Below are 24198 nucleotides of genomic sequence, written 5' to 3'. Positions count from 1 at the left end.
GCTGGCAATGTGGGCTTGCATCCCAGAATGCCAACCGTATCCTGGGCCATATCAAAAGCAGCATGGCCAGCAGGTCAAAGGAGGTGATTCTGCGCCTCTACTCGGCTTGGTGAGACCCCATTGGAAGTGCTGCATCCAGCTCTGAAGCCCCCAGCCCAGGAAAGACATGGATCTATTGGAGCGAGTCCAGGGGAGGGCCACAAAAGTGATCAGATGGATGGAGCACCTCTCCTGTGGGGACAGGCTGAGAGAGATGGGGTTGTTCAGCCTGGAGAAGAGAAGGCTCGGGAGAGACCTTATTGCAGCCTTCCAGTATTCAAAAGGGGCTTATAAGAAAGATGGAGACAAACATTTTGGCAGGGCCTGTTGCAGTAGGACAAGGAAGGTAGATTTAGACTAGCCGTAAGGAAGACATTTTTTACAATGAGGGTGGTGAAACACTGGCCCAGGTTGCCCAGAGAGAGGTGGTGGATGCCCCACACCTGGAAACATTCAAAGTCAGGTTGGACGGGGCTCTGAGCAGTCTGATCTAGTTGGAGATATCCCTGCTCATTGCAGGGGGGTTGGAGTAGATGGCCTTTAGAGGTCCCTTCCAACCCAAACTATTCTATGATTCTTTAAGCTAACCGGGAAAAAAATAAATGTGGTGTAACTTCTCATGTTCTCCCAATACTCTTTGGGCAAAACAGAATGTCATAAGGGACCACTCTGACAATTACTTGTTAGCATCTGTAAAACCAATATTTAAATTCGGTCACGAGAAGCGTCTAATGTAGAAACATCTTAAATCATGCAGGAGTTGGCGTAAGAAAGAAGATAATGCGAAAGGTCCTCATATTACTTGGAAAGGGAGCACGTAAAGTGGGTTATTTAAATCTCTAATTTTAAGGGTCTTGTTTTATAGCATAATCACTCTTTCTCATCTTTGCAGTGGGCGTATATGAGTATGTCAAAAGGAAGCCACACCTTCCTTGCAAGCACAGAGAACAACTTCAGAAAGAGGGATTGTTTTAAGGCCAAACCAGGATTGTATTGCTGCCAAGTGAATTTTTGCACCAGGAGCATGTAGAGGGAGGCAGAAGTGTTAATGTGATAACAGCCAGTGGAACTCGCTCTGCGGGTAACTTGCCGTTGTTCTCAGCTCTAGCTCCTCTGCGTGCAGAGGAAAGAGGACAAAGTACTGCCCAGTTGCCACGCCTGAAACAAGACGCTTGAAACAGCGGCAGGAAGTGTTGCTGGCAGGGTACGTCCCCAGCACGGAGTCTTGCTGCTCGTCCTTTGTCACCCTGGGGCAGGACCGCCTCTGTGGGATGCGCCCAGTACCACCATTGTCTGCAGCGCTCAGGCACATGCTGTCGCAGTGTATTCTGGCTGGATGAGCAAGTGCCAAACACATCATAGTCTGGAAAAAAAATCCCCAAATACTACTTTTCAAAGAAATTCAGAATGTTTTCTATAACAGAAGTTTGGAACCGAATGAGGAGTCAGGGAAATGGGAAAAACAAGGAAGCATATTAACCAAACATGATTTTTTTTTTTTTAATGGCCCTTTGATGGCTTTATACTTCTGTTTTTAGAATATGCTCACTTCCACAAGCAGCAAGATTTTTAAACAGATTAGGGAACAGTATTTTAGAGTTGCAGAATGAAATACTGATGTAAAAGAGTGATTCTGTCTGTGTGGTTTCAGGTATGTCATTGTTCTTGGCTACATGAAATCTCAGATCAATTAATTTGATTGAATTTTTGTCAGAAACTTCAGTGTAATCAGGTTTTCTCTTTAAAAACACTTGTATTTTTTCTGAAAAGTGGACAGTCTTGAGCCTCACACTTTATTACGTAGTCTTTTAAGTAGGCTTGCAGAGCAAATAATACGTCTGCATCTAAAAAGTTAGATAGGTTTGTTATATTCAAATTCTTACAAAGATGTTTTCCTTCTGAGTTGTGTACAAGAATGATTACTTTCAATTTACTAATTTATAAATGCGTGTGTAGGCATCAGTGTTGAGTTCTTTGGGAAACAGTGGAGGTTTGTCAGGAAAGTGTTCAAGGTTTTGCAATACAGAGTGGTTTTTGTTGTACAATGCATGCACTAAAGAATAGCTTTAGCAGACAAGTTTGAGTAAAATGCTCAGTAATACTGTGACGTGTCGCTGCCTGGTGCGAAGTGAGTCACTCTATAGAAATGCAAAATCGCGTTATAGAGTCCAGGGGCTTGTACTTTATTCCTATGTGGACAAGAATGTTCTTTGTCTGTGATACTGTTTTTCTTCAATATCTGTATGCATTTAATTTAAGCTCACAGACAACATGCCGAGTATTGGTGTATACACCGTCTCATGCTAATGATCTGTTTGATTTGTATCATTTGCTGCCTTTTTTTTTTTCCCCTATGGATTCAGTACCTCGTTGTCCTTTTTCGCTGCTCTTTTAGATATGATTGAAGATGAGGGATGGTTGTCAAACTGGAATGGCTATTTTGTAATAGGTAGAAATGCTGGCCTCAAAGCTGTATTTATTTGGGCTTGTCCAGAACGATTGCTTATGTTCTGTCTGAACAGTTGCAATGAGAAGGAAAGGTCATTTAGTGCTACTTGGAAGAACCTTATCTAGAAGTTATCAAAGGGCAGTCTGAAACCTTTCTGTGCAGAGATGTGGAACAAGTTTGGAGAAAGCACGAGTGATGGTTACTGGAGCTTGTGATTTATACAACGGCATGGGGATGAAGGCTTTATTTAGGAACAGGATTTTGCTCTCTGGGAGGGGGCTGGATTTTCCACAAGTAAGTTGGATTTATTGGCAAGGAGTAGTAGAAGGCATGTAGAAATCTTGAAAAACTATGAGTTTGTGATGGGATGGACTCAGTTTCTGGAATCTACTCAGTGATTTTGCTGCCTCCAAAGTTCAGTAGCTGCCAAGGGCATCAAGAATAAAAGCACTGTGGTTTAGAAATGCCTGGGTGAAGCCTGTGTTGCTTGCTTTTTCATCATCACAATGCGTCTTAGAATTGCAGCTCTAGAAGCAATGGCTATGCCCAAGTTCAGCTTGTTTAAGAGCACATAGGACCCAAAGGTAAAAGTCTATGTTCAGGATAATGGTATTCCGACAGCAGATTGTCTGGGTAAGTTAATAACAAGCTCCATTAATCGGTGGGTGATCCAGCTTCTTTGTGTGAGACTGTGAGGGAGCAGGGGGAGAAGAATTGCGTTTGAATTGTTCTTTATTGGAGTTTGGCTCCTTTGGCCAGAATGGCTTGGAATAGCGAACGCCAGGCCTCCCTGCAGTTGAGACGTGCTAGCTCTCTGTGGCTGGAATCCACCTTGCTTTGTGACAGCTGCTCTTTTTCCTTTAAATGTACAACACGCATTTCTTTTCATGTTATTCAGCAGCTAGTGTTTAAGCTCCGTGCTTGTGGTTTAAAAGAATAATGGATGTGTGTAATTAGGAAGCTGAGAAAGCCTCTATGTATTATGGGAAAGAAATAAAAGATGGCACTTTTACAGCTACAGTTGAGGGTCTTGCCAAAATTATCTGATTATAAAGTTACTGATTGCTTAATATTTTCTGTCAAAGATGCTTAGTGAAGAACATTATCTTAAACAAGTACTGTATGCGTTATAAGAGAAAGAACTTAGCGTTTTAGGTTTAGAAGTGGCAGAATACATTCCTTTAAGCATTTTCTGCTAGAATAACATTAAATGTTCTGTATGCTTCTAGCTCATGTATTTTTCTAGTAATCTTACCTCATAGAGCTGCAGGGTCTCACCTGGACCTTAAATCAAAACGTGTTTTGCTGCTGACAGATCAGAAAGCGGGCGGAGACTCAAGTCCCATTTAAAAATTGAAGGATTTAATACACACCAATGCCATTTTGTTGAAGTGACAGCCTTCTAATCAGAGAAGATTGATTTAGGACTCATGTTCTTGATTCATATTGCATTTTCTGAACCTGGCATTGCAGTACTTTATAAGCCATTTGACAAGTAGCTGTTTGCAGTTAATGGAACTGGTGACACTTACCTGTTGTGTTCTTCACTTCAGGTGTCCATGCATCTGTTGGAAAGTCCTTCTGCAATTTAAAGGCAGAAGGTCAAATTTAATGAAACAGAGTCATAAGCAGTGCATATCTTTGTGACAGAAAGCAAAGCTGATAGGAAGCAGCTTTTCAAACACAGGTTTATTGCAACTGTCCTTGAAAGCAAAGGTAGTTATATCTCTCTCTCTCACTGTTTCCCCCCCCCCCTTTCTTTATTATCTGTTTCTCAAAATAACAGCAAGTACATGATCTTTTCTGGGATGCTTGCTACAGTATTTCTGTCCTAGGACTCTTCATTCTTTCAACCTTGAGTTAGAGACTATATAAATTAACAGTATAAACCAGTCTGGTATTTTGATAAAAGAACATGAGAGTGTACCAATAAATGACTCCTGAGCAGAGTACTGAAAAGAACAAAAGTATATGCAGCTCTTGCTGGGGACAGAAAACAGAGACTAGCAGGGGGAAAAAAAAGAAAAGGTTGGGGGGAGGCTGGTTTATGAGAGAGGGTGTTTAGGATGGAAGGCTGGATGAAATATCATCTGTAGATGCACAAAGTAACTGTTCATTCTAAAATGTTTCACTTGCTGCCTCAGTATAAATTCTCTGAATGATTCATCAAGCCACTGCTCATAGCTGTGGGATTTTTATTTTTTATTTCTTGACACTTATGCAGCAAACTAGAACCGTCGCTGGGCAGTTCTTTGGCCCTCTGAGTTGGGCGTAACATCGGAACTAACAGGATGATTAGACCTTTTCCTGGTAAATTTTATCTTTAAGTGATTTAATTATGAATTGTTTCATAGGATGAATATATATTGATGACAAGGCCAGAGGGGACACAAGTTCACCTGGAACAAGTCCATGAGGCCTCCATTCATAAAGTATCTAGTTGAGAAAGTTGGCGATGGTCCTGTCAATAGGCTTTCCTTTAACGAGCAGTCAATTTCTCTTTAAATGGTAAGGAAACTGTTCCTCAATGCAAAGCACAACAGGCTTTAGCTGTGTGACTGTAAATCTGAAGTTACAAAATCAGTGACTTAAGTAAATATACAATTTACAAACTGTCAAAAGAATCTCTAGAGGTAACCTGTCTGATGGTCATGGTGTTACATCAATGGGTGCCCTTATTTCAGCGACAAGGGGCCTTCACTGACAAGGCTATATCAATCTGTATCAAATTCCAAGGTGGGAGACAGCTTAGGGAGAAAAGCAAAGTTACTTTTTCTTCTCTGCTGTTTGATCTTGAGTTGACTAACTCAAATAGGTGAACTCACATTAAAAGTAGACTTAAATGCAATAAAGTATGCTCTGAAGGAGTTTTGTTTGTGTCAGTATACAGAAATATAAGAAAGCTATTAAAAAAAATAATCTATATATTGGGGGATTGGACTAGGTGACCTTTAAAGGTCCCTTCCAACCCAAACCATTCTAGGATTCTATGATTACAGATTCCCCAGGTTCCTTTGCTGATTTATGTACATTCATCGTAATTTAAAAAAGAAAACAAATCAAACCTTCTCTGTTTATATTCAGGTTAGCAATGGACCTTTTGCATCATGCTAGTGGGAAAACAATTCGACTACTTGAAGGTACTGTCAAGTGCAGAAAATAAATGCACTGAAGAAGAAAAGACTTCTTTTCCTGTCTATTCCCTATTTCACTTTTAAATCTTTTTAGGAGATTATTCCCTAATCATAGGAAAAACCCATATGAAATAATTTAAATAATAACACTTAGTTTAGTTGTTACTTTTCTTTTAAATGGAGTCAACCCCTCCCTTCCAGGCTAGTTGAAGTAGTAGTTAAATTACTGTTTTCACCAGCTGGTAAATGAATAGCCTATCCAGGACTTCTCTTTCATTCCCATCCCTCTGTAGATGCAAACCGATATCCATATGGGCTCTAATAATAGTTGTGAGGAGTTAGTTCAGTTCATCTCTAGTTACAGTATGTCAAGGAAATTATAGTAAGAGCAATATTTTCTATGGCAAAGATGCTGCTGCAGAATGTGCAGGATTTCAAAAGTTACAAAGACATGTCTGACTAAACTTGAACATATCTCTAAGGCAGAAACGAACAATGGTCAATCTGCTGTCCCAGACAAGACACAATTAGGAAATATTAGAAAGCATATAATAGTGACAGGATAAGAACAAGGCGCTTACCTTCCTGCCCTTCCTGTATCGCCTTCGTTAGTGTTACTGACTGTGGCCTCTGTGCAGACACAGGAGATGCTATTGCTGGATTTGCAGTGGCAATACACTGTGTAGGAAGAAGACAGAGAAAAAGGAACTTTACAAGAAGTTTAGAAATAGTAATTGACCTGTTTTACTTAGACTCCCATAGCTGAGCAATATTTGGTTGCGTTTCAGTTCACTGTCAATGCACGTGCATCCCAAAATGGAACCAGTTAGAAAGAATAAAAACATACCTTGCTGCACTGGCTTTAATCGCTAGTTTTCAGAAGATTAATGGAAAATATAAACCATACAAAAACATCGGACCTATGCAGAGGCAGCGAATAGGCTTTCCTCGTTTGTCTACGAGGGGGAAAACCAGCTTTGTTTATTTAGGCTTGGTTTTGAGTCTTGGACTGAAGCTGCAGTGAAGTACTTTACCTCACATCCAGACTCGCACACCGGAGAACTACTTTTATCTGACATCTGAAGCCTCGGGTCGGGTAGCAGGGCGTGTTGCTCGAGTGCCATGATGGGTAGTTTGGCCTCAGCTATGCTGATAATTTTATTTTTGCACTATGTAAGATGGAGATGATAAATGTATGGTAATAAGATCAAATGCCTTGCTGTGTTCAGAGCCAGCATTTACATTTTACACCACGGCCTCTTTATTCCATCCCTGTCCCACTGACTTTAGTAGAAAAACCTTTTTTCTTTTGAAATTTCTGTGGTTCGGCAGTGTCAATATTTTGTGTGTGAGTGGTGCTTTAGCGTCAATGGAAAATGGACTCTAGGTGGATTTAAATCTAAAACCACAATATCCTGGAATCTGTTTCGCGAAACCACCTATTTGAAGAGCTATTCACGGAAGAAAACTAATAGCAAAATTTGACGGAAGAAAATGGAAGAAATTGCCCTCTTTTCTCTGCCTCTGAGGAGCTCTGAGCTACTTGCTGGCAGCTGCTGGAGATGGCCAAGTCAAATGCTGCTCTCTTTCTTTTCTATTTCTTTTTTTCTTTCTGTGTGTGATTTGCTTGGGTTTTACACAGAGCGTAGATGGAGAGAAGTGTGTGTCAGAAGAAAATAAAGGAAACGGAAAGAAACATAAGGCAAAGAGAGATAAGTGATAAGGAGAGGTGAGGCAACTGAGAGAACAAACCAAATGGAAGCAGCAGTGGTGAAAAGAGACTAAATTGAATTGGCTGAGTTGAAAAGAAGTGGAGAGGTACCAGTGACTAGTGCGTGAGGAGAAAATGTGTCTTGGGATGCATGGCTGGCTTAACGTTTCTCTGAGAGAGAAAAATCTACAAAGCTTAGTAGAAATGCTCAAGAGGTGGGAAAATGTGACAGCTCTGCACCCCTGTACTGCGATGGGAGGTGAGCGTGCAAACAGGACTGCCTGGAAAACCTGATGCAGGAGTTTGGTGCCTTAATAGAGCTGACGGCCCCTGGCACAGAGCTGTGTGTAATACAGCGGTTGTCAGCGGTAAAGTGATTTTCTTGCTCTCCCCTTCCCTGTGTCTTATTTCCATTTTTGAGCACTGAGCCAAACTCTTATATTTCTCAATTTCACTAAGACAATGATACTCAAACAAAGACCAGACTTTGTCCCTGGTATTTGAACTTGTGGCATTGATGTAACCTTGATGGTACGGACAAGCATCAATTTTGCTGTCTCCTTCCCAGGAAGACAAGCAGTGTTTGTACTTCAGCCTTGCCCTGAGAGCTTCAGCAAGCTTCTAATTGTCACTAGGGCTCTGGGAGCCTGGCTGGTAGTGGCTGCCTAGGGAATACACTGAATTGCTACATCCCTTCTTGCTAGGGACATGTTTCATTCCTGCGCCTCTTTTCCAGTATCAGAGGGTGATTGGTACCGCTATGGCCACCTCTCACCAAAGGCTCTGAAACTGGGATCCTCAAGCTGGAAGGAGAAATTGCAGCAAATCTCTGCTGAAAGTAGAGCTAAATTCTCACAGATTCACAAACGAAATACGTAAATTTAAAGTGCTGAGGTTTTAAATAGGATTTTGAATGAAATTACAGTGAAGCATTAAATGTGCTACCCTTTCAAAAGCAATAATTTCTGCCATGGTTTCCTTTAAAACTTTAGTTTTGCAAACTCTAGCAGCAGTGGTACAGGTGAGAGAAATGCCAACTTCAGCTAATTTTACTGGCACAAAGGACTGGGATTTGACAGGTGACAAAAGGAGGGAGGTAGGGGACTCCTGGAAGAAATTACTGAAAGCATTGCAGAAAAAGAATGCTTTGGAAAATGGGACTTCTGTTTATAATTTAAGAGCGTTACATGTGCCTTTTGTGTAGGTAGGATTGCAATTGCTTTACAAATAATCATAAAGTGTTTCTTTTCAAAAGTGTGTGTGTTCATTTGCACTGGCAGAGTGCTTCCAAGCCAGGAGCCATCAATTTGAACTTTGTTGTGCGAGTCTGCCTTCTCTCTGGATTATTCAACGTTTTGTGTGATTTTTAAACACATAGATTATTTTTGTGGAATAGTATTTACTGATTTTCAGAATTCTTAATGCCGTTTGAAATGTATTAGGCCACAGTGCTATGGATCTTTATATGTACATGGCAGTTTGCAAATAAATGTTGGTTCCAGAGATGCACAGGTAACTCTGTATTCAAGCAATAGTTTAAATATGGGTAGTTTCTGAAGTGTTTCCTATGTGATAATTGTAGATGTAGATAGTAGGTGTCCTAAACTGTATGTATGCCCAAAGGCATACTGATGGTTCTACATTGCGGATGCACAGATTGTTTAAGAGAATACCCACAACTTATCCAGCCATTATTTATGAGTGTAGGTAAGAGAAGCCTTTGCTATGCTGTGCTAGAAGAAACACAAGGACAAAATACTGCTTGAAAAGAAAGCACTAAGTAATAATAAAGTAGTAGTAGTTAGTTTAGCTGCTGTCTGCTGTTTATGACTAGAATCTGAAATTAAACAGAGCTCGTGTTTTGGCAGTGTTGAGTCCGTGTGCTCCTCTGATGAGTCTCTTGGGCTAGACTCTTAAGAAGTATTTACATGCCTAGAGATTTAGATACGCACTTGGTGGGGTTTTCAAAAGCATCCAGGTCCCTAATACCTCTTGGGTTTCTTGAGGGGGATACGGGGGAGTTGTACACATGCACGTGTATGCACATGTGTGTGTGCATATAAAAGCTGTTGATTAATTCTATTCTTTGAAGCAAAAGTATATTCAATTTAATAGGAATTAGCATTCCTTCCCAGTCTGCTGAGCCACTGAGTTATTTCGCAAATACTCTTTTGCTTATATCTTCCTTTCCTATCATTTTCTGGTTTATTCTTATGTTTTCTGAACTTTAGTTTTGAGACAGAGGTGGTCAGCTGGACAGCATGGGGTTTATTCAGTTCCTAATTGGGGTCAGAACTGTCTCATATAATCTTTAGCAAACTATTCAACTTTCTGCTAACCAAATGATTGCATATGTGGACCAAATGCAGATTTTTGTGTGTATTTTCCCTTTTGTAAGGTTGCAGTTATTTAGGAGCTAGAACAAGCCACGATTGCATAGATCAGCAGAAAACCAACATCATTTTGCAGTTTTTAAGTGTTACCGCTCAAACTTTGAAAATTTGCAACATCTAGTCCTATCAGTTGGAACATGGAAAAAGAGGTCTAAACACTTTTCATTTCACTTTTCTAACAGTCTGCAATTAAAATATCTTTCTCGCACAGAAAATCTGGAATTGCATTCTTATAATAATGTTTAGTGATTGTGCAGTAATGGACAACTTGCAATTTGTATCCCGTAAGCATAACACTCACTTGCTTTGCCTGTTCAGAATATTTTATGTAAGACAGCATTCCTCAGGTGGAGGAAGAGTGGAGATCTGGGGCGCTGGCCTTCTAATTTCAGGGTTAACACTTGTTTACTGTGTGGCCGAGGACAAGTCAGTTTAACCCAAATCCAGCCAAGTGTTTAGGCTTTCAGTTCACCTCCCTAAATTCCTGGCGTGTTAGGAGGTTGGATGCGTGGTTCAGTCTGTACCGATTTGTTCCTCCTTTTTCCCGTAGCATCAAAAGCTAATAGCAGCGGCTAATGAGTAGCTCTTGCTGAGAGCAGAAAGTCTGGAATCCAGACGTGTGAACAAGCAGTATCGGCAGCACAAGTAGCACGGACTTTCTCTTAATGAGAGACTCAAGACCTTTGGAGTGTCACAGAAAGAGTCAAACTGTCCATTGCATAGTGAAGATAAAATATCCTGAAATATGTTAAGAACTTCAAAAGAGCATGCTTTCTTAGAGAAAGAGGCAGCAGCCTTCTCAGCGTGCAGACTTCTTTATAGGTTTAGATTGCACAGTCTATATTTACACATACTTTGGCTGGATTTTGTTAATAAGGTTAATTTAAAAGGCTGTCTGATTGTGTACTGACTGGATCGGCTGGGTACAGGATTTTGAGTGTTGACCATGTAACAGCAAGTGCCTGGCATTCCTGACCCTATTTAGAATTCATTTTCTGTCACAGACTTCTTGCATGTAGTTGTCTGCAGGACAACTTTAAGGAGTATCTGAGCTATAATGTAATGTCTGATGTTCCCATTACTAAAGTAATAAAAAACATAACCAAACCCTAAATTCTGTAAAAAAATTACATAAGAGAACTATGTTAGAAAGAACATAGGAATCGTATGCTCTAAGTTCTGTCTGTTGCATTCAAAGGAAGGAGATTTTGTTTTTTTCCACAGATACAGCAAATAAAAAATTGAATCATAAATAATATTTCACTAGATGCTATTGTTGACTTTCATGAACTGTAGGACCATGACTGGCACATTGTCCTGTTTTTACAGAAGACTGAATTGTTTCATGCCAGACACTTCATCTCACCTTATCAATTGTAGATCTTTTCTTAGAGCACGAGGCGTTACTACATTGTTTACCGCTTACTTTAGAGATTATGAGTTTCTAAGGCACATACACAGAATCTACAGGTCTGTCAAGACCTTTGATGTACTTGTCTCTGTTTTCTTTTTTTTTTTCTTCTTCTTGAAAGAACAGGAGCCAAAAAATACCAGCATCCCAGAGTTATGTCAGCAGAAAGAATTGCAAGGATGCTAAGGAACTTATAGAAATGGTCAAACCCCCACATCATATACACTGTATGGCAGATCTTTATGTAAAGCACTCATTGGCTTTGTCAAAATGGCCTGCCCTTTGGTCCTGAAAAATTTCTGTTGTCATAATACTCCCAACTGGCAGAATCTTTTGTTTAGACTATGGAAAATCATATAGGTTGTTCAACTAATGCAAAATCATATAGGTTGTTCAACTAATCACACTCTTAACAGTATTTTTTTAATTCCATCATTTTTGCTTGCGTAAGTCTCTCCTGAAGAAAAGAGAGCACTCATCAACGAGTGACCTTTTTTATGTCATGTTCTTGGGTTCTGTGCCTTTTTCTTTGTCTTCTATGTGGTTTCCCAAGGAAAGACTGTTAGATTGATTTTTGACATGTACCTAGGTGTCTTCAGCAGTCCTTATTCATTCAAACTGATTTAAGTTAGGGGAGATCACACTAAGTGGTACAGAAGAACTATACGTAGAAGAAATGAAGTCAGCAGAAATTCTTGACTGCATAGTTCTGAGTCTCTAACGCCATTAGTGTGAAAGCAGAGCCTCCAGTTGATCAGTTGGTGAGATATTTTGCTGAAAGACAGATGTCTTGGATTGTCTCTGTGAGGTATATCTAGATTGCCTGCTGAAACTCCAACATCAGTGGGGAGTTCTGTCATTGCTCAAATGTTCCTGTATGTACCAGTGCTTGTAAAGGCTCTCTTGATCCCAGAATACAGGGCTTGCACAATTTGAGCTTCCTTTCTCAATGAAACTAAGCTGCCACTTCTGAGCCTTGGCCAGGGCTGTGCTGTTGCAGCTCAAGAGCTGTGACTGCTCGTTGATTCAGTGTGTTAGCTGCAGACCTTACGTTCCATGATGTGAATGAGTATTTTTTTTTTCTTCATGAGCATATGGGGAGTTTTGATGGAGTAGGTCCATTCTTGTTGATACCGGCAGCCGTGGAGTTGACTGTAGTGGTATCAGCTCATTACCTGGCTGGACTTCTCTACGCTTTGGGTCGTGTTCAGCTCTGAAAGACTTGCTCCATGTTAGAAGGTAGGCTTAATAATGCTTTACGTAGATCTGCATGTGACCCATTAACGGTGAAACACTTGAAGCTGAGCTAATGTTACAGCAGCAACTCCCAGAACATCACCATGCAGGAAGAACGCATAGGGGAACACGCTCAGATTCCTACCTCCCAGGCAAGTCACATTGCAAACATATTTCTCTTCTATCCCTATTTATCTGGCGTATCCTTTTATAACTCAGTTCATCTGTCTTCCTAAAAATAGTCTACTGTGATCTTGTTGCTCCTGTTTGTCTAAGAAGTTACAAGTAATGAAATAAAGGGTTCATAAATATTAGTGGGATGAGAATGTTCATGACTATAAACACTATAAAATTACTCTGGCGGTACTTTTGTGCATTTCTTCAACTTCGCGTGATACAGAGATCTCTTAGTAGAAGTATTATGTTTTGCTTCTTGGGAAACAGACCCTTGAGATTCCTGATGCCCTTTAGATGGCCTGGGGTTTTTTTGTTATGCAAATGGAATTTGCTACTTAAATCTGTGCTCTGAAAATGAAATGGGGCTGGTTTTATTTTTCATGTTTGTAAGTTGTATGAAATTTGTAAAATTAGAAAATACTTACCAAATATTTAATGATACTTATCATAGTGTGACCTTAAGTGCAACACATTTCTTTCTATATGTTTTTAAATTATTCATATTTTTTTAAAAAAGTACAATCCGTTTTGGTATTTTGATTTTGTTGGCGGTTGGGACAAGATTTGCTATTGGGCCCATCAGAAATCCCTAAAGGAAGTTTAGATGCAGGGCACGCTCTTTCTTTGCTCAAGATAATGTGAACATGGTCATAAGCTGTCTTTGATGTACAAGCACATCCTACAGTTCATACTTTGTATTTCTACTTTAAATATCTGGGAATAGAGATCTTTGGTGAAGCACTAGGACGTGAATTCCTATGGCCATGGATGTGGTGTTCTGGATTTATGGTTCAGCTGTTTGATGGGTAATGAATTGCAGGAGAATCATCCGATTGTATGAAACGTTACTTTGTCTCCCTGCATTTTTATATAAATGCAATCTGCCATAGGTACTGCCAGAATGCTGTTTTAATTTTTGTACCTGCAATATGATTGTAATTTTTAATCAGTGTTAAAGTCTCACATAAATTCAAATATATTACATTACGTTTTAGAATTACGTGTAAACCGTTAGCAAAAGGGAAAGCTTCACTTTCTTAAATACTCATGTACAAGTGTTGTTGAATTCAGACGTATTTTATACCACTCATGTAGCCATGAGAGCAATAACAAGTATTTGATTTTTAGGGCACAGCTTCTTGCACTCCATAATTTTGATTAAATAGCAGTAGGACACAATTCAGCTGCTTGATTAATTTTTTCAAAAAACCCCGGTTCTCTCTCTTGCTGTCAAAAATCTTTTTTACTGTTTCCCCGAGTGCTTTGGAGAAATCAGTGCTACTGCTAGCTGAAAGTTTAGTAGAATAAAAAGTTATAAAATATTCCATGTAAAGGTGATGGTGCTTTGAGCTTGATGCTGTGAGGTGCTGAGCACTCCGGTCTTGATCCAGCAAAGCACTTAAGCACCTACCGAAGTATGAACTTCAATGGTTTGCTGGAGGTGAGCCAGAGTGTTCAGTATTTGCAAGGCTGAAACATAAGCTCTTTGTAGTAGACCCCTTATTTATTTTGGGGGGCAGAACAAATCTTTTTTTCTTTCAAGTACATCAGAGCAAGAATATTTTTGTTTTCTTTGAAAACACAACGTACTGAGGCAACCAAAGAGTTCTTGCCATCGTTTAGTGCTTACCCTCTAAAATAGGAGATTTGGATTTTCTCCAAAGCATTAGGATACTGTGAGCTGTGTCAGTGTGACTAAAAGAACAGCTTCAAGTCCTGGTACACTTTTATAATTTGACTTTTTCCCTCATTGTTGTATTTTTTTTAAGGAGCCTGAGAAAAATCTGGTTTTAGGTATATATTACCCATTTATATTTGCAATTGATTCGCCACATCTAGTGGCTCTTGCATCCTTGTCTCTGCATGACCATGCCTTGGGATGTTCTTGGTGCAGGAGGAGACCTGAAGAAGTTGCCGTTCTCATACCTGGTTGGTTCCAGCATCCTCTGTTCCAGGGGCCCAAGCGCTGTGTTTCTTTTGTTTAGATCTGCGTTTGAAAATGTGCATCTTGGTTTAGTTTCTCAGTGTGGGGAACTTCTTTTTCTTCTTGGCACTCAGACCTTCAGTAGATCTCTAGAAGTCAGTCACGGGGGGGTGGACGAGCTGCCCATTCATTTTGGGTGCTCAGCTGGTCAATAAAGCACCCCAAATTTTTTTAAAGAATATTTTTCTATCACAGTGGCAAAGTTTGTGCAGATGACTCTCTGCCAGCGCGCACTCCTTTATGGTATTAAAGATGTGCTAAGATGCAAGGCATTAAGTAAGCTGTGTTGTAGGCACTAGTATTAACTGTTTTGAGTGTGGGAATTCGGCAATGTATATGAAATATGGCAATCGGGAAAGAGGGAAAACAGGCAATATACATAGCATTGTAGCAGAACTTAGAAGCACAAAGCAGTCTGGAAAAGGACAAACCAGAAACGCTCTCTCTCCCCTCGGGAGGTTGAACACTGCAAGGGAATTCATCCAGAAGACATCTTGCCAGCCACCTTATTCTTCCCATTGTTGATGATAGGCTTTAATAAGATTCTTCAGAAAGCTGTCAGTATTGTCACATTGCATTAACTCCTCTGTGCATAATAACGCAACACCAAACCAAACAATTACATGGCTGCGGGGCAGTAACCGGAACTTATAATGATTTATTAGGAGAAGCGTAACTATTATGCATTAACCATGCTGGAATGTAGTATTTTGTACTAAGTACTGTATTTAAAGATGTATCTGAATGTATTTGTGCAGTTTGGCCCAGTTATATGTTTCTGTGGGAAATGTAGTCATATAGTTATATTATTTCCTGGCTCTCTATGTGTTAACTTTGGGATGAATCTGTTAGTTTCCCCAGTTGATTGCTTACTTCCTTTTTAGAGAGAGGGAATTATTTTCATAGCTTTGGCTTTTTTTTTTTTTTTGTTAAAAGATTTTTCCTCAAATCTAGGTTTTGCCTCATGGGTTTGACAGTGTGCATATTTATGACAAATGGAGGAATTTTCCATCCTGTTAAAGTTTCAACAGATAATTTCAGCAGATACTCCTTCAGAACAAAATAAATGCTGTTACTTGGTGAAGAGTCATTAAAAGCGCTTAAGTCTTTAATAGAATATGATACCTTTCACATGCCATTAAATAGTATTTGATGATTTCTTGGCCAGTTATGTACAATAGAGTTTTGCTGGCCAATTACGGACTTCTTCAGCTCCACTTATTTCAACAGTAGCTGAATAACAACAAAATACTGTGATGGTTCAATCCCAGTTAGTGGCTGTTGCAAAAGAAAGGCAAACCAAGTGAAACAGGGGGTCAGAGCACGTGTGAAAGTATTGGCTGGCAGGAATCCTATTGACTTGTATTATAAAATACCCAGTGGATATGTTAAAAAAAAAAAATTAGGGTAATTGTTTTGAGAGTTTTATCAGCTCTCTGTTGATCTGGGATATTTTTGGCAGTTTCTCATGTTCGGTAACCTTCCTTAGTGAAATATGAAAAAGTATTGTAATTTAGTGGATATGATGTACAAAATGTTAGTAAAAGACAGCATTTTTCTGTAGCTCATTTTTATAATCCATACGAGAATGGAGAAATATACTATTTCTGTGCAATAAGAAGGATAAATCTTAACATACTTCAAACAAAAGTACTGAAAAATTACATGAAAGCTTGAGGCTTTTTTTAGTTTAGAGTTTTGGTGAGCCATAGATTTTAGTATAAACTCTAGAGAGTTCATGCTTCGTTACAACAGAACAAATCAAAAGAAAATTAAATTATCTCAAAGAAATTAGAGTAACAAAGTAGCGTGGAACAAAATCTCAATATTAGGTTTATGGAAAAAATGTTTTCTCAGATAATTTCTTGGAATATAAATTCCTTAGCAGATAAATACTTAGTCCTTTAAGACTATATAACAAAATTGCAATTTGCATTTTGGACAGTAGCTGGATATACAGAACTTAAATAGAAATCACAATATCTGGAAAGGTTTCTTTCAAAACCTCTATTTGTTTTTTTTTCCAGGTTTGTCTTCCCAGCAGATTTCACATAAGCCCACCAGAGACTTTTAGATTGTCTATAATACAAAATCGTATTTAGTTTTTCAGTATGAGGAAGAATTTACGAGCAAGGAGTGTTTGTGTACAAACTGCAGTATTTCTTCAGGCAAAAAGCTGTTCTATTATTTAGAGCATGCAAGTTTTACAATAAAAGGTAGTTTGCTATTGTGTGTAACTACGGATGAGAGGTGATGATACAATGACTGATTTGAAAGTGATTTCATGTTTGTATTTAGGGTTGTTTTTCTTTTCCCCTACTAACTCTGATACCTCAAGTGTGATGGATGGAGTTGCACAGACACCCGAGAGGAAGAAATCTTTCTAATTTCACAGCTGTTCTCTGGGTGTAAATCTTGATCCAGAGGAAACCTAGTTAGCTCCACCGGAAATATGACTAATGAATGGCTTTGGCTTCTGACCTGGCAGTGTAATCATAAGATAGTCGTGGCCCCCATGGTGGGAACTGTTTGGTTTGGTTTTTTTTTTTTCAGAGCCCCAAATTCTGGCTCTGTCCCTGTCTGGTGAAAAGGTGCTGAATCCATGGCACCCACCTTCCGAATTTGGAGATGAAGGATTCCTCATGTACGAGTAACTCCAAGCTCCCTCAGAGTACATGCCTTGTGTGATGGTAGCGGTTTCGCCTTTGATTAACTGACTCATAAAAACTCATAGGTATTGCCACATAATTACCCAGCCTCGCAGTTGGGCATGCTTCTATTTAAGTTCAAAGCATTTTGCAGCTTGATATAATGCATGTAAATGATGCTCAGCAAATAGTCAGAGAACTAAAACGCAGCAGCCGTCTCCTTTGTGTATCCATTTTCAATAATTAATTGGGTATCCCGTGACTTTTAATTGGGAGAGTGGTGATGCTAGTTTTTGACTCCTAAATTCAGTATGATCAGAACAAAAGCTTTTGTATTCCTAAATGTGAGAAATAGTAAAGCTGATCCTGGTATACCAATATGAAATAAACTGTAGTGGTGTAAAATTTCATTATAACTATTAGAACTTTATACTGGTTTTTACTGTCAGGAGCACTGATGGCTTATAGACTTTAAGGAATCATATTTTACTGTATCTTTCTGATCATCAAGGTAGTCTCTTTTTCAAAGGAAATTACAGCTCAGAGTAAATATAACTGAAAAGGTGTCTCCTTGGGCTAGAAATTGCAGTGTCATGAATGTTTGCATAGAAACAGGAAAGCATGTGAACAGACTTTTTCTTCTGGTCAGCGCTTTTGCTCCTTGATTTAGGAATATGTTAGGTTGTCTTTGGTGTCTGTGTGAAACCGTGTCTGCAGATCCTGTGGATGGCTCTATGCAGTTGCATTCACGTGTCGCTGTGAATACAGAGTTAGAACTGGGACTCGGGTAGGTCAGAAGGTTCCTCCAGGGAGCATCTACTCCAGCCTCCCACTTGTAGCAGCTCCTGTAAGAGCAGGTTGCTCAGGGCCTTGGCCAGGCAAGGCTTGAACATCTTCAAGCATGGGAGCTCCACGACTTCTCTGGACAACCTGTTCCAGTGTTTGACCACCCTCTTGGTGTTGTGGTTTTGGTGGGGTTTTTTTCTGTCTTTTTTTCTCTCCTTTTTAACAGGTCTGAATTTCTTGTTTTGCAGCTTGTGACTGTTGCTTCTTGCCCTCCCGCAAGATTCAGGCTCCATCTTTTCATAGGCTCCCCCTAGGTAGGTAGCCACTTAACCTCTTCTAGAGGCTGAACGCACTCAGCTCTGTTTGTATGCCCTGTGCTCCAGTCCCCTGCTCGTATCGGTAGCCCTCCACCAGACTCACCCAGGATGTCAGTGCCTTGTACGGGGGACCCAAAACTGTACACAGTGCTGCACGTGGGGTCTTACAGGTGCTGAATAGAGGGAAATTATCACTTCCCTGAACCTGCTGTCTATGATGTTGTTAATAAAGCTCAGTATGGGGTTGGCTTTCTGCCCCTCAAGGGCACACTTCTGACTTATGTCCTACTTGTTTTCCACCAGTGCCACAGGTGTTATTCTGTTTGGTGGCCAGCTGGCTTCCAGCCTGTGCTGTTGCACGGGGATATTCCACTGCAGGTGCAGGACTCTGCATTTGTGTTAGAGCTTCATGGGGTCCCTGTCAGCCCGTTTTTTTCCAGCCTGTCAAGGCTCTTATGAGGAACAGGCCCACCATCCAGTGTATCGACTGCTGCTCCCAAGCTGGTGTCTTCCAGACTCTCTGGCAGTGTACTGTATCCCATCATCTGGGCTGTAAATTAAATTACTTCATTATTCTCTACAAATTGTAGATGCAGAATTTCTCTGTCTCGCTCTCTGAAATTTGGTGTGTAGAAGTCTCAGTTGTTCTGTGACCTTCTGGATCTAACTGAGGTGGTTTCCTTACTCCCTGCTGCTTCAGCGTGTCCCAGTGATCCCCTCGCAAGGAGTGACCCAGTGTTAATGCAAGTAGTTTCTCCCTCTGTGAGCGGCATCAAATTTTATCCGTTCAAAACATGGTGAGGAGTTCTGCAACGCCGCAGAAGAGAAACCAAAACTAAAGGCGGGTGGCAGCGTGTGAGCAGATTTGCAAAGAGGGCCAGCGGGCTGGAGCCCGGGTGCCCGTCTGTTGGCGCTGGGAGCCAACCTCACCAGCCAAGTGCCGGCGCCTGGGTCAGCGGCTGCGATCCTGGCAAAAGCAGCAGCAACACGGTCAGCCTGAGTTTCAGACTGTTATTCCAGGGAGGTGTGTGCGACCATGTACGGCCATCAGTAAGCCAAGGAGAGCGTAAATAGTCTATGCCTCGAGGCATTTACTGAAAACATATGAACTTACAGTATATCTGATGAGAAACGGCACTTTTCAAACTGTCTTTGTCAGCCTTTCAATGAGACAGTGGAGGTGTTTTTTTTTTTGTCTCTGGTGTTAACTGTTAGTGTGTGAACTTTCTACTCATCCGCTTGTGCTTCTTGTTATAACATTCAGATCTAGACCCTCCAAGTGTGGGACATTTCATTATTTTAGTCATTTGGTGCAGTAATTTATTATTAATTATACTTTCAGAGTCGAGCAATCCTGTTACTATATTGCATTTATCCTTTGTGAGCATGTAAATGGATTATTTGTAAGGAGACAGCTATGGGTTGCTACTGAATGTGAATTTTGCAACTTCAGCCTGAGAAAGATATTCCCCCCCCGCACTCAGCCTTTGGAAAGGGATCACCGTGAGAGGTTTCAGGGAAACCACAGATCTGTTTATTGCCTGCTGGAGAAAGAAAACATGTGCGAGGCTGTGGAAAATGGCATTGATTATTTTAGGAATTAACGTTGCGCAGAAAGGAGACAGAAACTGCCGGTGTGAAGACGCTGCAGGGTTTCCGATAGGCTGATTTTCACGCAGCCTTTTCATGCCCTTTTCTCCATGCATGCTGAAGGGCTCCTGGGATGTCCCCACAGAGACCTGGCAGTGTCCCTCTCCCTGCGTGGCCTCATGCTCCTCCTCTGCTGTGGTGTCTTGCAGTAGCAAGGTGACAACCCACGGGAACTCGCTGGTACTCAGGCTCCTCCATCTGTGTTTTACCTGCTTTTGTGCTGGTTCTGCCAGTGCTCTGGAAGAGAAATAATGTTCACGAGTTTGTGGGCTGATCGACATATTAAGTAGAAAGGTTGCGAGTCCTACTGTAAAGCCAATGGAGATAATTAGCAGTACGGCTCTCCCCGAGCTCGCCCTGTGCCTTTGCCAGGTCTGTTCTTTGGCTGTGTGGTGATGCAGGGTCAGGCACCGCTGAGCTCCCGGCTCTGCTTCATCAGCTGGTGGCTGGTTTTTGGCCAGGCAGCGCGTCCCCTCCCCGCCTGCACGGCGCAGGCTGACGCCGAGGAGGGGCAACCATCGCACTGCCAGGAGACGTGACCCATTTTCAGATTACGCAAGTCTCCGAGGCCCTTTCAGTTCAGCAAGGTGAATTCCTTTCTGGAAGGTGCTGAGGACGAACAAAACGCTTTATCGGGGGCAGGTTTGGGGACTGCCAGCAGTCAGTGAGCTATCCCTGGGTTTTACATTATATTCAGTGATAAAAGTCAATTAAAACAGAGAAATGCATAGTATTTTTGCAGGAGTTACCCCAAGGATTAGTGTTTAATATTTGTTGAATATGTGTTAAACCACTTCTGTGGTACTGGAGTGATGCTTTCAAAGGCTGTTTGACGCTGGGTGAGGGTCTGGCTTGCTTTTGGAGCTGTTGCAGTGCAGGTACCAGTGCTTATTCCTAGCCATGATTTACTCGGTGAGGACCAAACTCAGGTCTGACAGCCCAGAGTTTTTGCACAGAAGTGGGATAACGTTTAAGCCATCTTAAGAAGGTTTACTGAAATCCTTTAGGTAAAACTGGTGCTTTGAGGTTTTTTGAGGAATGTGTGGCATTTTTGTTTTCAGCGTCATGAAGATGCTCAGTCATGCAGTTCGGTCACAGTGCAGCATTTTTTGCGAATCTGTTCCTTCCACAGAACTGCCCACAACTCCCAGCAGCAGGAATGGGAGCTGTATCCCTATCCCTAATGGCATACATGACCAGACGGTACTCGGAAGTACAGAGCTGGAGAGACATTCTTGAAAGGGTTACTCTGGATTTACCTGCAGTCAGACTTTCTCTCTGCGTGGAGTCTGCAGTGCAGGTCATGCCTTTAGGGTACAAACTGTTTCAGCATGAGAAATCATTTTTTGTTTGCCTGTTGTAAATTCGTATCAGGTATCTTTGTCTCTCCTGAAATGAGCGCTTCGCTTCCAAGAGTGATGCTGCTTTTCTCTTGCACAGTTGCCTCAAATGGTTGCTGCGTATTTTCTAATCTGGAGTGAATGCCTGTGACTCTGAGATATTTATTCTGTAGTTAAATAATCATGCAATTTTTTTTGTCAAATTTATCTTTTTACAGTTGTTCAGTGAAAAAATAAGTGGAGCAGAAGGAACAAAGTTAGATGAAGAATTTCAAGAGATGGAAAGGGTAAGGAAAGTAACATGTTTTTCAATATTAAGCTATTGTAGAATCAAAACTGCTTCACGTTTCAAGTGATAGACTGGTATTGTATGGTGGGGGTATATATGGGGGTATCGTATGTATGGCGGTACGGTGGGGAAAACCCCACCGTGTACTTCCTAACTGAAATATATAAGTGCTAATTTATCCTTGCGCCATGTCAGCTCAGCCAAGGGAGAAGAGGCATCGTCAAAGGCTGTCTGAGCAGAGGAAGCAGGTTCCACTGACACCTCTCGAGAGCGGAGAGAAACTCCTCCAGGAATGATGCAGAGCATCAGGAGGGGCCTTTTGCCTCTGTCTGTGGGGGAGATTAGAGAGAGAGGTCTTCAGCGAGTCTTTGTAAATGTCACGAAGCCTGCCCGTCTGATATTATTCATGATAAAAGTCTTAACTACTAGGGTCAAATTTTCTCTTGATACAGAATTATATTTCTTAGTTTAAATCTATGTTCAGAAATTTACATGAATTGTTGTGGAAATTGAGGCGTTTGCTATCCACTTATTAGTTGCATTGCAAGTTAAATGGTGTTACTACCAGTTTCTGCTTTTTCAGCTTTTATGGGCTTTTTTTTTAATTGCCCTTGTCTTCCTGTGTATTTTTTAATGTTCATAGTAGGCCTAGGTCACAACTTTTATTGTTGGCAGATTGAGGAAAAAAGTCTTGCGTGAGTTGTTTTTTTTCCGACAGGCACTTTTGAATTTATCATCTAAACAGTTTTCTAGGTTTTGGTTTCTTTGGCTACAGAATAATTATTTCCTTTCTCTGCACTGTAAGGGGAAAAATAATGTGTAAGCCCTAAGGGAGGTAAAGGGAAACAAACCAGAAATGTGATTTTTTTTTTTTTTTTTTTAATAGCATTTTAGAAACTATTAAATGGGAAGACAGTGCAAACTACTGTTTTAAATGTCCCTGACCCCAAGACTGAGCGATATGTTCAGTCTTTTTCACGTGTGGAGAAAAGCAGTCTTAGTAAAAACTGTTGGGCTGGCAGGAAGATCATAGTGCAGAATGTGTAAGCAGTAGTCAAGACTGATGGGATGGAAAGGCGAGCCCACATTTTGATATAAACCTTCTCTCTCTCCTAGTAATACCTGCCAATTAATGTGTTTTTGTTAAAATCCTGTCATAACTATGACAAGGCTATTTATTTCAAGCTACAATATTTGCTTTATTTTAAATAAAATTTCATAATCAGCTAGAATAGCTGATAAACTTTCTAGTAATCGATTTGCTTTTTGTCAACTGTGTTACTTCTCTTTTTCAGAAAATCGATGTTACTAATAAAGCTGTAGCGGAGCTTCTGTCCAAATCCACAGAGTATCTTCAGCCAAATCCAGGTAGGATAGGAGCAATAGCTGCTGGATTTTGCTGAACATTGTCATCTTACTTGGAAATTCATCCTGGGTAAATAAAAGCTAATTAGGTCATCATTGTGAGGCTTCTGGGTGTCCTAGAGAACTTTACCGGTGTGCACAATGAACAACTGTAAAGTTTATATGCGGTAAGTCTGATCTGGGGTATGTTCAGCTTGCAGCACACGGTGCATCTGGTTTTCTGGCCATGTGCAGGTCTTGCGGGCATGCAGGACAGCTGGGGCCTCTGGTACAGCACCTGTGTTCACGTTTGTGCTGGATTTCGTGGAGTGGGGTATGGATCCCTAAAGTGAAGACAACGCCAACGTCTTTTTTTTTCAGCAGAGCTATTATAAACATTGAATTTAACTCGTAGGCTGCTGCCATCAGAGGTACTGGTGGTTATGTTACCATGGGGAAGAGGGCTACCTGCCTTGCCCTGCTACTTGCTTACCCGGTATTTGAATGAGGTTTTGCATTTTCTGGACACTGCTAGGTCTCAGTGGACTTTGGATCATCAGTTAATAGAGGTTTTTCAAATCTTGTTTTAAGAAGCAAGAAAGGAGACGTGTTTACATTTGCAGTCAGTCACAAAGTTTATCTGTTATGACCTTGGTTCACCATCCAAACCAGCTGTTGGAAGAACCTTCATTTTTTGAGAACTGTTTGACTGAATTCGTGTTTAGTTAGCTCTACCAGTGACTTCAGAGATAGCCATCTCTTGTGGCTACCTTATGAGATGCACATCCCTGAAGAAGTTTAAAGGGTTATGTCTACATAAGGATGGTAGGATTCAGTCCTTTACCAAGGCCCAGCCGGTGTGTTCAAGATGAAGGTGGTCACCATCGTCCACACCCCTCAGGAATGCCCTGCCCATGGCCGCTACTGTGTTGAAGAAGCTGTTGAGTGGTAATAGTAAAGAGTAGATTGGAAAAACTCTCCAAGAATAAATGCACGTTTTCATCATGATATGTGCAAGATAACAATAAATTAATTTGTGTGTACCAGGCCATCCCACAGCACGAATTTCTACTGTCTTGAATACTGGAATGGGGGAAAAAAAAAAAAAGGGAGTGGGGTGGGGGAGAAGTTCTGCAAAGTTCTCACAAGCAAGAGATGGGGGGAGAGCGAGCAAGCAAACATGAAACTGGCTTTGGCTGTGCTTGTATCTATTCTGTGTTTGCTTTCTGCAGTACTTCTAATCAAGGAGTTCACAAGCAGGAATATTCAAATGAATGTGAGTATTGATGA

General features: G+C 40.8%; 1 protein-coding gene across 4 annotated transcripts in view; it reads left to right on the top strand.

The window, feature by feature from the left end:
• SH3GL3 (SH3 domain containing GRB2 like 3, endophilin A3) overlaps positions 1-24198 on the top strand; it is a 56891-nt gene that overhangs the window by 17665 nt on the left and 15028 nt on the right. Inside the window, exons 2-5 of one of the 4 annotated variants that reach the window (XM_074600822.1) lie at positions 18217-18282; positions 21494-21562; positions 22860-22932; positions 24141-24184. Coding sequence is in view for 2 of the 4 variants with exons in the window: in XM_074600819.1 (XP_074456920.1) it covers positions 21494-21562; positions 22860-22932 (142 nt within the window). In the remaining 2 variants the exon portion in view is untranslated. The remainder of the gene's footprint in view (positions 1-18216; positions 18283-21493; positions 21563-22859; positions 22933-24140; positions 24185-24198) is intronic. The other 3 variants (XM_074600820.1, XM_074600821.1, XM_074600819.1) reach the window with 3 other exon arrangements.

This window comes from Larus michahellis, chromosome 9, assembly GCF_964199755.1.
Source record: "Larus michahellis chromosome 9, bLarMic1.1, whole genome shotgun sequence".
Lineage (NCBI taxonomy): Eukaryota > Metazoa > Chordata > Aves > Charadriiformes > Laridae > Larus > Larus michahellis.
The sequence above is the reverse complement of the archived record's forward strand: the minus strand, read 5'-3'. Positions and strand labels throughout refer to the sequence as shown.